This window comes from Panthera uncia (assembly GCF_023721935.1).
Source record: "Panthera uncia isolate 11264 chromosome B3 unlocalized genomic scaffold, Puncia_PCG_1.0 HiC_scaffold_2, whole genome shotgun sequence".
Taxonomy (NCBI): Eukaryota; Metazoa; Chordata; class Mammalia; order Carnivora; family Felidae; genus Panthera; species Panthera uncia.
In genome coordinates this window covers 5,003,135-5,016,460 of record NW_026057583.1, presented here as the reverse complement: position 1 = coordinate 5,016,460, position 13,326 = coordinate 5,003,135, and the positions used below count along the sequence as shown (strand labels likewise).

The 13,326-nt window shown below is 60.7% G+C and overlaps 1 protein-coding gene across 1 annotated transcript in view; it reads left to right on the top strand.

Moving 5' to 3' along the window:
- The first annotated feature begins 448 nt into the window (after positions 1-448).
- The window catches only part of ARNT2 (aryl hydrocarbon receptor nuclear translocator 2), a 110,227-nt gene continuing 97,349 nt past the window's right edge, over positions 449-13,326 (top strand). Inside the window, exons 1-2 of the mRNA XM_049614354.1 lie at positions 449-830; positions 6,986-7,033. Of these exons, the coding sequence (XP_049470311.1) occupies positions 718-830; positions 6,986-7,033 (161 nt within the window). The 5' untranslated portion in view covers positions 449-717. The remainder of the gene's footprint in view (positions 831-6,985; positions 7,034-13,326) is intronic.

Below are 13,326 nucleotides of genomic sequence, written 5' to 3'. Positions count from 1 at the left end.
ACAAAGGAGTGAAGTCCTGTGATATTGGTCTTTCTCTGACTAATTTCGCTTGGCATATCTCCCTGTAGTTCCAGCCACGTTGTTGTGACTGGCAAAACCTCATTCTTTTTGATCTCCGAGGAATACTCCACCGTAAATTCCACATCTTCCTTGTTCATTCACCAGCTGGTGGATCTTTCAGACCTTCTTGTTCGTTACGTTAATGCTCATCCTGGGGAACGTGATCCCGTGAGAGCTGGGGCATCGGACGGGCCCTGTCACTGGCTCATCCTGCGGCCCGTGGTGATGCTTTGAGGCTCCCTGGGCCTCAGTGTCCTCGTGGTGAGCGGCGGGGCCATGCAGGGCTCTATATCCAGGGTTCTGAGTCCAAATTCAGGATGGGGAACAGTCTTCGCCCCTAAGGACGAACGCCCAGGTGGCAGGGGCCGCGGGGGGCTGACTCCTGCCTCTCGGTGGGTTTGCTGCATCCGAGCGGTTTTGCTTTCCGTGGTGCTCGTTCCTCTCAGGTTTTGGCCACGCTGCTGCGTCCGTGGAAGTCTTACCTGCCTCCAGGTGTCCCTCCAGGTGTCCCTACGAAAGCTGCAGATCTGTGCCCTCTTTCACCACCTGGCTCTGCGTAAGGGCACCTCCTAGAGGCCGCTTCCGGTACTGCTGGGTGACTTTCTTGCTCGTTCCTTTCGCGGCATTGACAGACCCTCTCTTGTCTGCATTCCAGAAATGGCTTCGGACATCCCTGGATCGGTGACATTGCCTGTTGCCCCCATGGCGGCCACGGGACAGGTGAGGATGGCGGGAGCCATGCCCGCCCGTGGAGGAAAGCGGCGTTCCGGGTAAGCACCCTCAGCGTTTCCAGGAATCTGGCTTAATACGTGTTGGGCAACGCTCTCGACCCGTTAGGGCAATAGTGTCTCTCCCCCTCCGGAGAATCAAAGCTCAGCGGTTTGCATACTGTTTAGATTTTGCAAGATCCCCAACTCTGCGCATGATTTGCACCCAGCTGGGACCTTCTGTTTGCTTGTCCTTGTGATGGGGAGGTGGGTCGCGGCCCCCTGGGCCCTGCTCAGGCCATCTCTGGGAGGGGGCGCCCCTCCGTCCCCCTGCCTCCGCACGCCAGCCGGGGGGGGGGGCAGGCTGCAGGCCTGAGCTCCGGGCGGGTGGCGAGGACCCCCCTGGTGCTCTGCCTCTGCTCCGTCCTGTGCAGGAATTTGTAGGAATTCCTTTCGAAACCTTGGCTACAGTCCGGCAGCTGAAGGCCAGGCGTTTGCATTGTCTGTGCTGCTAATGATGCTGCTGAAGGGGTGCGGGCCAGGGCTGGGGGCGGGGGGTGCCGGGCGGACATGGCCCTGGAGCTGGGGGGACCGAAAACCGCATCTCGTCATGAGCGTAGCACCTGTGGTCCCAGGCGCGGGTCTAAAGAACGAGGCAGCTGACAGCAATCCCTGCAGGGAACACGGGACGGACGTTTTCACACCCCGTCTGACCCCCGGCCCTTTGCCCATCAGGTCAGTGTTGTCCCCAGCGAAATGGCTGATGACTTCCTCCTGACGGACATCAGTCTGTCACGGTGCGCCGCGTGGCCCTTACGCGAGGGGCCGGGATTTCCAAGGGTGTCGGGGGGCGGTTTGCAGAGGCCGAGAGGCGGAGCGCAGGGCCCGCCCGCCCCAGCTGTCCCGCGATGCCCGGCCGCTCGCGGCGTGCAGGTGCAGTGACCTCACAGCCACGGGGCCGGTCCTCATGGCAGGACCGCGGCGAGCAGAGTGGGTGCTGGGGCAGAACCCCCACACCGGCCGTGGGGTGAGGCTGAGGCCCCGCCGCGCCACTGCAGGGGTGCGGGTCCCGTCCGCCCCTCAACCGACTTGTCTTTTAACAGATTCCAGGTGTTTTGAACTTACTTTATTATTTTTTTTATCTTTATTTATTTTGAGAGAGAGAGAGCTCACCGGGAGGGGAGGGGCAGAGAGACGGAGAGAGAGCATCCCAAGCAGGCTCCGCCCCATCAGTGCAGAGCCTGACACGGGGCTCAGACCCACCAATCATTGAGATCAGGACCTGAGCTGAAACCAAGAGTCGGATGCTCAACCCACTGAGCCACCCAGGCGCCCCTGAAATTATTAAAAAAATGTTTTTAATGTTGGTTTATTTTTGAGAGAGAGAGAGAGAGAGAGACAGAGCATGAGCAGGGGAGGGGCGGAGAGAGAGGGAGACGCAGAATCCAAAGCAGGCTCCAGGCTCCGAGCCTTCGGCACAGAGCCCGACGCGGGGCTTTGAACTCAGGAATGGCGAGATCATGACCTGTGCCTGTCGGACACTTAACCCAATGAGTCACCCAGACGTCCCAGAAATTATTTCAAACGTGTGGCTCCCTCACTTCCGTCCCCTGGAGACGGAGCCCCATGGCTGGCCTCGTCCTTTCTCAGAAGAGGCCAGATGGTCAGGCCCAGCCCGTGGTTTGCAGGGTGATCAGCCCCTCGGTACCGGGGGCCGGTGCTGAACCTCCGGGAGTCCTGCCCCCCTTCCCGTCCCGCTCGGGGCTGGGCCACATGGGCCCGCAGCCCACATCTGGACCCTGACTTGTGCTTCCGCCCCTGGCTGGCAGTTGGGTTGTGGTCAGTGTCTCCTCTGCAGAAGTTTTCCCAGCTTCCCTTCCCGAGCAGACCACACACAGCACGTCCTGGAGGTCGGCACCACCCCTGCGCAGCACGTCCAATGTCAGGAAAAGAAAGGAGGGGCGCCTGGGAGCCTCGGTCGGTTGAGTGTCCGACTTTCGCTCAGGTCATGATCTTGCGGTTTGTGAGTTCGAGCCCCGCGTCGGGCTCTGTGCTGACAGCTTGGAGCCTGGAGCCTGCTTCGGATTCTGGGTCTCCCTCTCTTTCTCTGCCCCTCTCCTGCTCAAGCTCTGTCTGTCTCTCTCTCAAAAAAAAAAAAAAAAAAGTTAAAAAAATTTAAAAAAAGAACAGAAAGGAGAGGTTCAGGAGGGGGTACGGTGCTGACCATTGGCCAACTGTGGACAAGGCATGGGCCCTTTGCCACAGAATAGGAGGCCTGTCCTCCGTGGTCCTCCCTCGTGAGGAAGGTGCCGGCTTCCTTCTCCCCGTCACAGGGCGGGGAGTGAGCACACTGCGGCTCCTTCTGCTACAACCCCAGTGACTTGGGGACTCGGCCCCTGTGTCCAAGCAAGGAAGTGCCCATTCCCGCAGGGCTCTGTCCAGAGTGCTTCTCACACCTGGCGTTTTCACCGGTGCTGAAGCTGTGTGATCGAGGCCCCTGCTCTACTCTTGCGAACACTCTGGCCGCAGCCTCAACACTGAGACAAACGCAAAGGAGAGCATGATGGAGGTCACGCTCATCAGCACGCAGGTGACCCCACGGCAGGGCCCTGCTTCTGTCCCAGGACAGACGCCTTAATCCACGGAATGTGGGGGTGCGCCGGGAGCCACAGGCAGGGGGGGAGGGAGAAGAGAGAAGGGGCCCGGGTGATGGGGAAAGGAAGCGGCAACGGGCGGGAGCCCTCTGCCCGCCCTCCGCCCCTGTCCGGGGCTTTCTGGTGGAGGAAGCGTCCGGAATCCCGGGACGGCCACCCGGCCGTCCCCGCAGAGCCGGCCCCTCGCAGGCCTTGGACCCGCCTGGCCGCCTGCCTGGCCCGTCCCTGAGGACCCTCGGGGCTTGGATGTCCTCGCCCTGCCCCGGCAGCCTTCCCCGGGAGCTGAGGGCAAGCCGAGCACCCCGCTGGCCGCCGGGACACAAGGTGAAGGTTCAGGAGTTTCAGATTCTTTGCAAAGTGATTCCACATGTTGGGGGGGTGCTGAAGCGAGTCACTTTGTTCATCTTTGCCGAGACCCCCCCCCCCCGATCTCAGGGCTAGCGTGGGGGGGGGCGCACTTCTGGTCGTGGCCGGGGGCCTCGGGCTGGCCCAGCGTCCTCCCCTGCTGCCCCCTCTCCTGCAGAGCACGGGCGAGCTCCGTCCGCCGACTCAGCTTTGCGGACGCGTCGTGGTCGCGACTCGGTCTGTCACGGGGACGCACACGGCCGACTCTTAACTACTCGCGTGCCCAGAGCAGCCTTTCCTGGCCCCGTACTGAGGTACGAGTTCTTGCTCGTCGGCAGGAAAGTGAGGCAGTGCGTTTTCAGCCCAACGTTTTGTACCGAATTCTTGAAAGTGAACACGGTAGGACTCAGAAGTCCCGTTTTGGTTCTCTCCGTTGTTATCCAGAGGCTTCGTGACAGAGGCACTTGGAGAACACAGAGCCAAGCGTGATTGACTTAGAGCTTTTACAGCAGAAGGAATAAGCCTCGTTATTGTCGTGTTTAAAGTCGGGGTGTGAAGGGGTGACAGAGACCCAAAGGCAGCGTCCTGGTTGTGGCCGTGTCCCCAGGAGCTAGGTTTCCTGTGCTGCTGAGCAGGGAGGCCCGTGAGGTCAGGTGACTTGTCCTGAGGGTTTGGCCCGTTGTCTGTGCACTGATTTATCTGCTGGGCTCAGCCCCGTATCGTGCTTTTCCGAGTCACCGAATTTCATCGCTGCACACGTGTGGTCACGTGTGCACAAGAGGGGAGGCACGGTTTCGTGGTCTCTAATCGTCTGCGGACAAACCCTGGTTCCCGAGCTCCCACTGACCCCAGGGAACTCTGGCTCCAGAGCAGGGCCGTCCCTTCCCAGTCCCCTGGCTCCCTCGCCGGAGCCACAGCTGACCCGGCCCCAGCGCGGACCGCGTACCCCGCCCGGATGGCTCACGTCCCCATCTGTCTGCGCCAGCGAGGTCCCCGTAGAGATCGGAGCTGTCTTCACGAAAACCAGGGTGACCAAGCGTCCTGGCTGGCCCGGGACGCCCCCAGTGTTAGCACTGGCGCCCGGCGTCCTGGGAGCCCTCTCAGCCCGGGAAGGTCGGGATATCTTGTCACCCCAAACACGAGGACGGGGGGCTGACGAACGCACGGCGTCGTGCGGGAGCCCGATTCTCACACTCCTGTCGGCGTGCCCTGACCGGCATCGTGCACATAACAGAGCATCTCACACTTGCTGCAGGTTTTGGCCAAGCGCTTACCTAAGTCCTCAGGAATTCTGAAAATTTTGCAAATGCAGCGTCTTTTCCTTGACACAGAGTCTCTTGCAGTTGGGGGCTTAGGTCATCTTTGTGCGGACCGCTCAGTTGCACTGTCCCGCGGGGAGCGCTAGGGGGCAGCGTCGCTCTGTGGCTCCGCAGAGGACGGTGGGGGGGGGGGGATTTGGTGGCGGCATTTTTGGTGGCTCTCCGGATGTAATTCCTGGTGAGGGTGGGGAGCCGGCTTCGTGACGGTGCGGCGTAACGATGGCTTTGCCCCATTTGGAGAGCCACGCGTTCGGCCCCCATTTGCCCACCACGCAGGCGAGCCTGTGGCTGGCGCCTGGCACCCTGTCACCCAGGCGTCACAGGGGGCTGCAGGTCTGTCTCTGCAGTGGTGCGTACGTGGCCCTTCAACTCTCCTTTCGCTTCCTCAGCACTTTTCTTCCCCGCTGCGCCTGCCCTTCGTGCCTGGGGGTGTTTGTCGTCACTGCCGTGTCCCTACTCTTGCCTCGCGCCTTCTGTTCTGTCCCCGGCAGCTAGTGTGGCCCGAGCGTCTGGACATAAGGGATTCCAAACTGGCATTGGATCCCATCATCAGGGCAGCAGATTAGGACTCTGGCCACACCGCACGAAAAGCAAAACAAAAACAACCAAATGATCCCATTTTAAGAAGAAAATAGTCCTTTGCCCTAAGTCCAGTCCCAGAGTCCCCCAAGTTACCCCGAAGCCAGAGAATACGATTTATCTCATGAGGGGCCTCTCTCGTGTGTGTGTGTGTGTGTGTGTGTGTGTGCGCGTGCCTGGGGATGGCCCTGCCTGTGCACCTGGCCTTTCCTGGTGGCCGGGGCGGCGTCCTGTACCTTCCCTGAGTCACCACTGCCCACCTGGGGCTGGAGGTGGGGATCGTGTTCCCCACGAGGCCGGCCCACCTTCCGCCCCTGGGCCCAGCGGCTCCAGCGGGGGCTTCTCGGCACCGGCGGCCGGGCGGCTGGCCGTCCTCTGCGTGGAGCCCACGGGACCGCACCTCACTGGCCCCTCAGTCCCACTGGGAACGGGGTGGGCAGTGCAGTGGCTCAGGCTTTCCCCAGGGAGCCCCCCTCGGCCCGAATGGCCAGGACATCCATACGATTTCTCATTTTGCTCCTGGGAGATTCTGGGCACAGTTTATCCGAATTAACTGCCCCAGCATCTTGAGGAGCCGCGTTAATTGCTGTTGGAGGGGATTGGTGTTCTCAGGGGAGTTTGGGATATCAGTTAAACAAATGCCTATCAGGACTGTTTTATGTGTGTACGGAGAGGCCCAGGGAGGTGGGGTCGTGAGGATTCGGTGGGTTTCAACAGGCAGACGAGTTCTTTGAGCAGCTCAGTCCCCAGGTTTCTCCTCTGCATGCGTTTGTTTGGGTTTGGACCATAGGGGATAGTGGCCTTCAACGCCCCTTTCACTCGGACTCCTCCAGAGCGGCCACGTTCTCAGGCAGCACGGCCTGTGCGGGTCCCTTTATCGTCCTTAAAGCTTCCTGTCTTAGGGCCCCTGGGGCGTTTGTGGCCTGCCGATGATATGCCAGGGAACAGTGCAGGATGCAGTTGTCGTGGAACAAACCACGTGGCGGGGAGCAGGTGCCCCAGAGCTGCAGCGGGGGGGGGGTGACATCAGGCACCGTGGACCTTTGCAGGGCAGCGTTTGCAAGCCGCCGGCGGCCCGTGGAGGCCCCTTTGCACAAGTCCCCGACCACGTAATGAATGGCGCATATATGCACGCCCTTCCTTTTGCCCTTTCCTGTACCGAACCCGTTGGCTGACCGCGTCCGAGCATCTACCAAACAGCTGGGGCTTGGGAGGGTGGGGCATTTGTCCCCCTGCATGGAGCCCCCTCGGTGCCAGCAGCTCGGGTCACCAGTGATGTGTCCTGCCTGTAATGAGTCTCCTCATGCTCTTGACTTTTCAGGATGGACTTTGACGACGAAGACGGAGAAGGACCCAGCAAATTTTCCAGGTGAGTTTGCTTTATGCCCCTCGGATTCCAAGAAGCCACAGCCGGCCGTCACCGTACTGGGACACCCAGTTTGTCGCTGGACAAGCCGTTGCCTGTAGTCGGGCCCCTTGATTGTCCCTCATCCCGGGCCCGTGTTTGACCCAGTGACAGGCAGCTGGAGGTAGCCCTTCCCGCACGCCGGCCAGATCGCGGAGTCCGGTCACCGGGGCAGGATTGTTGGTCTCAAAAGTGCAGTTAGCTCTTTAAACAATGATTGCCGAGCATTACGGGCTCCTTTTTAAATCTCTTCTTAAAAATATTTTTAAAGTCTATTTTTGAGAACGAGAAAGCACACACGTGTGGGGGAGGGGCAGAGAGAGAGGATCCCAAGCAGGGTCCACGCTGTCAGCACTGAGCCCGATGTGGGTCTTGATCTCACAACCCTGAGATGATGACCTGGGCCGAAACCCAGAGTCAGACGCTTAACGGACTGAACCCAGCCACACAGGCCCCTGGACTCCTTTTTAACAGACCTAGAGCTCAGGTTTAGAGAAAAGATTCGGCCTCTCCTAGCACGGACAAGAAGGGGAAAGGAAGGCAGTGGGTGGCTGGGGTGCGGCACTGTGAGGTCCTGGGGGCCGTGTTCCTCACTGGGCACGTTGACAACGTGGTTAATGGGGCTCAGGGGCTGTCCTGAGTGCAGACCGCCTCCCGGAAGGGCGGGGCCGCGGATGCAGGTGGTCAACTATCGCGTACGGGAAGGGTAAGGCAGGCGCAGCCCCTCGGCCCGTCCCTCTTTGTCTTTTCTTTTTCCTCTCTTTTTTTGCGTTGTTTTGTGTGCGTTACACTAGGCGGTTTGGCTGTGTGGAGAGAGAGGCACGGATCGCTCGATCCTCTTGGCAAAGTGCCTGCCCCATCCCTGATTCTCGCTTGTGGAGGGACTTGAAACCTGGCCCCGGGTGACGGGTGCCTTCCTCTGGCGTCTGCATTCCACAGTTTCCGTTGACGGCCTTGGTGATTTTTTCTAGGTTTTTAGAAGGATGATGTCCGTGGGGAGCCCCAGGCCCACTGACCTCCCCAGTTTGCTGGCCCCCACAGCAGTTATTTTAGGTCACGGTTCTTTTCGCCCACGTCGTGGCTGTGAATTGAGCACATGTCACCCCAAATGGAGAGGAACGAACACACGTCCCGTTACTATTCGGGGCCTCCCGGCGTCTGCACGTAGTAAACTTACCTCCTGGAGGCACTGTCCTCCCCAACCTGGTCCTCCTGTCCTCAGTGTGGGCTCCGGGGGAGACCACAGAGAGGAGACGGAGAATACTGTGCTCTCTAATGACCCCGGAGTTTTCTAATTGAAACAAGACGTGAGTTTGAGTCACAGAAGCATGTAGTGTTTTCCCTCAGTGTGGACAGAGCTCCAGCTTGGACGCCCACTTGTTTCTTGGGAAAAGCTTTACATTTAGAAAAAAATGTTTTAACGTCTATTTATTTTTGAGAGACAGAGAGAGACAGAGCACAACTGGGCGAGGGGCAGAGAGCGAGGGAGACGCAGAATTGGAAGCAGGCTCCAGGCTCCAAGCTGTCAGCACAGAGCCCGACGCAGGGCTCGAACCCACGAACTGGGAGATCATGACCTGAGCTGAAGTCGGATGCTTAACCGACTGAGCCACCCAGGCGCCCCTAGGGAACAGCTTTAATTGCAGGGAGTGCTTTGTTCCCGAAATGGGAGTAGCCCTTGGACGTAAGGGCACATGGCTCCCTGTCCTGGTCCATGGGCGCCTTACCCAGCCTCCCTTCGTAAGGAGACAGCGACCCCCTCCCCCGCCCCCCGGGTTTCTCCGGTCAGAATCCCCCTTGAGACGACATTGCGCACCGTGTCGAGCTCAGGAGACCGTGATCCCTGGGGCCTCAGGACAGAGAGGAGGAGAGGTACCGAGTGACATTTGCCTGACATTGAGGATCTGAGTCAGGGATGAAATCACAGGGCAGGCTACAAAGAGCTCATTGTATGAAGGCCCATCTTTAAGAACAAACCTTAGATTCTGGGCAGCTATCTCATCAGCCCGCCCGTCCGCAAGTCAGTTTTTCCACAGCCAGAGTTCACAGCGAGGCCTCTGCGGGCCGCGTCCTTCCTTCCACACTTGAGAAACGAGGGGGAAAGATGGGACGTGTTTCAGCAGGAGTCGGGGCCGCACCACTGTGTCACAGGGTGGGGGGTGGTCCACGGACCGGGCAGCCGGCGGGTGCATCCCGGCCGCTCGGAGCTGGGCCAGCCGGCAGAGACCATCCCCAGCCCTCACGCGGCCAGCGGCCAGGGTGCCCTGCGGAGCGGGCTGGAGAGGCCGCTTCGGGTGGCCCCTGGCGGCCGTGTGCGTGGCACGCCTGGGGTCTCTGGGCGTCCCGCCCCTCTGCTCACGGTCAGCCGGGAGAAGCCCCCCAGGGAGGCCCTGGAAGAGAGGGTGGCCAGGTGCCGCCCCGCACCCAGTGCAGATTTGTGACTCAGAATCCGGCCGGGGTGCTGAGCCGCGGCTTCCGGCCCCTGATGTTTGCTCAGCCAGCTTTCCCAGGCTCTCTCCAGGGTGGTCCGAAAGTCAAACCCATCATCAGACCTCATGTCTCAGTTTCTTATTTGGGAACTATGGTCACTGTCACATAGGAGGTAAGTCATGGCCGTTTTCTTAGAGGGACAGCCAGCTGTTTGGGTAGGAGGATGCGGATTTGCCACGGATGCAGGGTCAGGGGTGAGGCAGGTGCACGAAGCGGGGGCCAGGGGCAGGGGCCCAGCTCGGAGGGGGTGGGGTGAGGCCAGGGCCGGGACGGATGAGGACCAAGTCTCCATTCTCAGGATGGAGCCTCCTCGGTCTGCGGTCTGCGGTGTGGAGTGGGCTCTAAGGTTTTCCGCCCCCTTCTCTGTTGGTATCCGTGGGATCCAGCTCGGGTCACCCCAGACTTGTCTCGGGCACGCCGTGTCGCCTCTGCCGCCCCCCGGACAATGAGGGGGCCGGAGGCAGGGCAGGGCAGGCGTGCATTGGAAGAACGGTGCAGGTTCCACGGGCACCTGAGAGCTGATGCGGGCGGGGGTGGGGGGGCTGTGTTCCAACGGTGGGGGTGCAGCCGTGGGAGGGGCTGGCCGCGGCCTGCGGGGGGGGGAGGGGACAGGAGGTGGGCTACGTGCCATTGGCCCCCACACCGTGCCGTGTCTGCATGTGCAGCCGATGGGTGACCGTGACTAGGGCCTCGAGGGCGATAGAGACGGGCGGCCCGAGCGTCACAGGAGGAGCGATTTTTGCCAAAGAGGCAAGAGAAGCAGGGGTACAGAGTGACCTTGCTTCCGGGGCCGGGTCTGGGGAGGACAGCCTCCGTCAAGAGCACGGAGCCTGACCACACAGCCGTCCCGTGAGCTCCCGTGTCAGTCAGGGACCCGGGGGAACCGATCACACTCCAGAAAGCGTTTCTGCAAACATGAGTCTCCCCGGCAGCCGGGAGTGGGGCAGGCCCTCTTTCCGGGAGGCCACCGCGAGCCCCGTCCCCCCCTCCCACCTGTGTCCTGGCCCACCTGGGAGGTGAGCACCTGTCCTGGCCCACCTGGGAGGTGAGCACCTGTCCTGCCCCCGCCCCCAGCAGGGCCTCCAACCCCAAGCCTCCTCCCCACGCTTCTTCCTCCCCCACCCCCGCCGCTGCCCCGTGGTGCATTTTCTGGTGGGTCCAGGGTTCCTTTCTGCATGTGCCTGCGGCCGGGCTCGGCCACCAGCAGTGGGTGCTGGCTCGAATGTCGCTGCAGGGACACCTGACAGCCCGGAGCCGCCATCAACCGTCAGACCTAGACACGGTGCTCTTTGCGTGATTTGCACGTGTGTGTGTGTGTGTGCACATGTGCCCACGCATACTGGTTCATGAAAAGAAAGGAAGGGAAACGTGGCCAAGTCAAACCCTTTTGACATTCGATTTACAACTTCCCTCCCAACCTTTCATTCCTGCCCCTGCATGTTATCAACCTGGTTTTCTGCCATATTCGGACTCACTCTGGACCCCGGCTCTAAACATCCCAGAGACCTTGCCGGCCTTCTCACACCTGTTCTGTGAACCCGGCCACAGTGCGTGGGGCGTCCTGTAAGCCTGGAATCAACTCCCCCTGGAGGCTTTACGAGGCTCTCTCCCCCTTCAACGAATGGGTCTAAGCGACCTTCCTGAGGCCCCACCCCGTCTCTGACGTGTCTTTTTCCTGGGACGCGTAGGGCACCCGGCTGCACTGGTCCCCAGCCACTGCTGGGGGAGCCTCGCCGAGGAACCTCTAGCATTATCTAAAAGGAAAGCTATTCGTGAGAGGAAAGTTTCCACTGAGTCAGCCTTTTATCCTTCATCGCACCTGTTCTGATACTTTCCTCTTGACTTCTGTGCGGTATTTACGCTCAAGAGCACGTTTTTGGTTTGATAGGTGGTGATGATGCTTTAGTTCTCGTCTTTCCCTGTGAATTTGCCACCTGTCTCGTTTATATGTATGGCGACTAAAACCCCGTTGGTCCGGGGAAAAATCCGTGTGGCAGATGTGTCCTGCAGAGACCTTCCCCAGCGGAAAAAGCGGAGGGCGGTTGGTTCCCAGAACCCTTTGCCTGCGCATCCTTGGAAAGCCGGGTAGTGTGTTCCCAGGTGGGAAGACACTCCACGCCCTCCTGACGCAGAGAGGGTGGCCAGGAAGGAGGAGGGGTTCCCCTCCATCTGCCGACCTGCTGCCCGGTGTGGGACACGTGCATTGGCCCCGGGAGCACTCTTTACGGCAGGGAGATAGATGTCCAGCTGAGCCTTCCTGGCTCCAGAGCAAAGACCCAAGGTGGACGTTTCCAGACTCTCCCGACGCTCTACGCCTTGGTGTCCTTGGAGCTCACGACCCAGATAAGCGGGGCAGACCTCGGCAGGGCCACAGGGTGACCAGGGCGTTGAGTTGGGGGTTCTTGCAGACTCAGCAGTTTGGGGTTAGGATCTGGGTTAAAACGCTTCGGAATGAGATCCGTTTTCTGGGGAGCAGGGTCTCTAACATCAGGCCCACGTGGGCCGGTCTTCCCTTCGTATGAGATGTTTGGTGCCCACGTGATTGACGTGGTTTTGATGTCCTTCTTACCTTGTTCGGCTGCCCCCCTCCTCCGTTTCTGTCCTGCAGAGATGAATTAACCGTGACTTGCGGTGACAGTGCCCGGAGAACAGCGGGACTTTGTGGGGAGTGGGGAGGAAATCATTTCTGGGGTCACATGTAGTCCCGAGCTGTGTCCCTCGGAAGCTGCCGGGCATTTCCTCCCCCATGACGCCTGTCAAGGCAGGGGCGTTCCGGCTCTGGATCCGGGACCGGTGATCCCGGATCCCAGCCAGACCGCTGGGGAGGCCTGGCTCAGGTCCTGCTAAGTCAGTACCTCTGAGCCGTTGGCCCCTCTGCCACAGAGGGTGTGGGGAGGGTCCGATGTGGCTGTCGAGGCCTTGGCGAGCCGGAAGGTGCTATGTACACGTGGAGGCTGTGTGTCCTGCCGGGGACAGGGATGACCAGAGGCTGGGCCTGGCCCCTTCTTGGGAGGGTCGGCCTTCTCAGTCCCCACCTCTCTGTGCTGCACGGGGACCTTATCTTCAGCCTGGATGTGTGGCTGCCTTTCGCCTGGCAGAATCTGCCTTGTATGGCTCCGGCGGGCAGGGCACCTGCCCGCTTCCCAGGGACGGAGCGTCCCTTCCCCTTCTGGAGAAGCCTCAGACGCCAGGGAGGGTTCCCGGCTGGACGTGCCTCTGCGGATCCCCCAGAGGGCCTGGCCAGCCCCAGGCTCATTATGGGGCTGCACAGAGTGGCTTTTCTTAGGCTTCCTCGGCTCTCCAGACGTTCTGCCCTGCTGCCCAGGAAGGGCTGGCCGGGACAGGAAGGGTGTTCCCTGAACGCCCAGCAAGATACAGCCTCCCTTCCTGCTGTCAGGAGGAGGGTGCACATCTGCCGTTAAGAGTGCCTTTGGGCAGGAGATGGGAGGGAAGCTCATCCAGGGTTCCCATCAAGAGTGCAGGCTTGGGTGGGGACAGGCTGCATCCTGCATCACAGCTGCTGTCCCTGAGCGGCCAGAGTTCATGCCCGATGTCGTACCCCCTTTGGCAGCCCCAGACAGCATTCTCTGCACACCGTCTCCCCACCTGTCTGCTTTGACAAGGTGCAGGCTGGCCTGGGGGGATAGGGGGTGGGGTGAGAACACCACCCTGAGCAAGCTCACCCAGCCTTTCCCAGAGTCCCGGGGCCAGCACCCCCCCCCCATCCCGCCTCCCGTGACAGGTGCACAGTGCCGGGCACAGGTTGG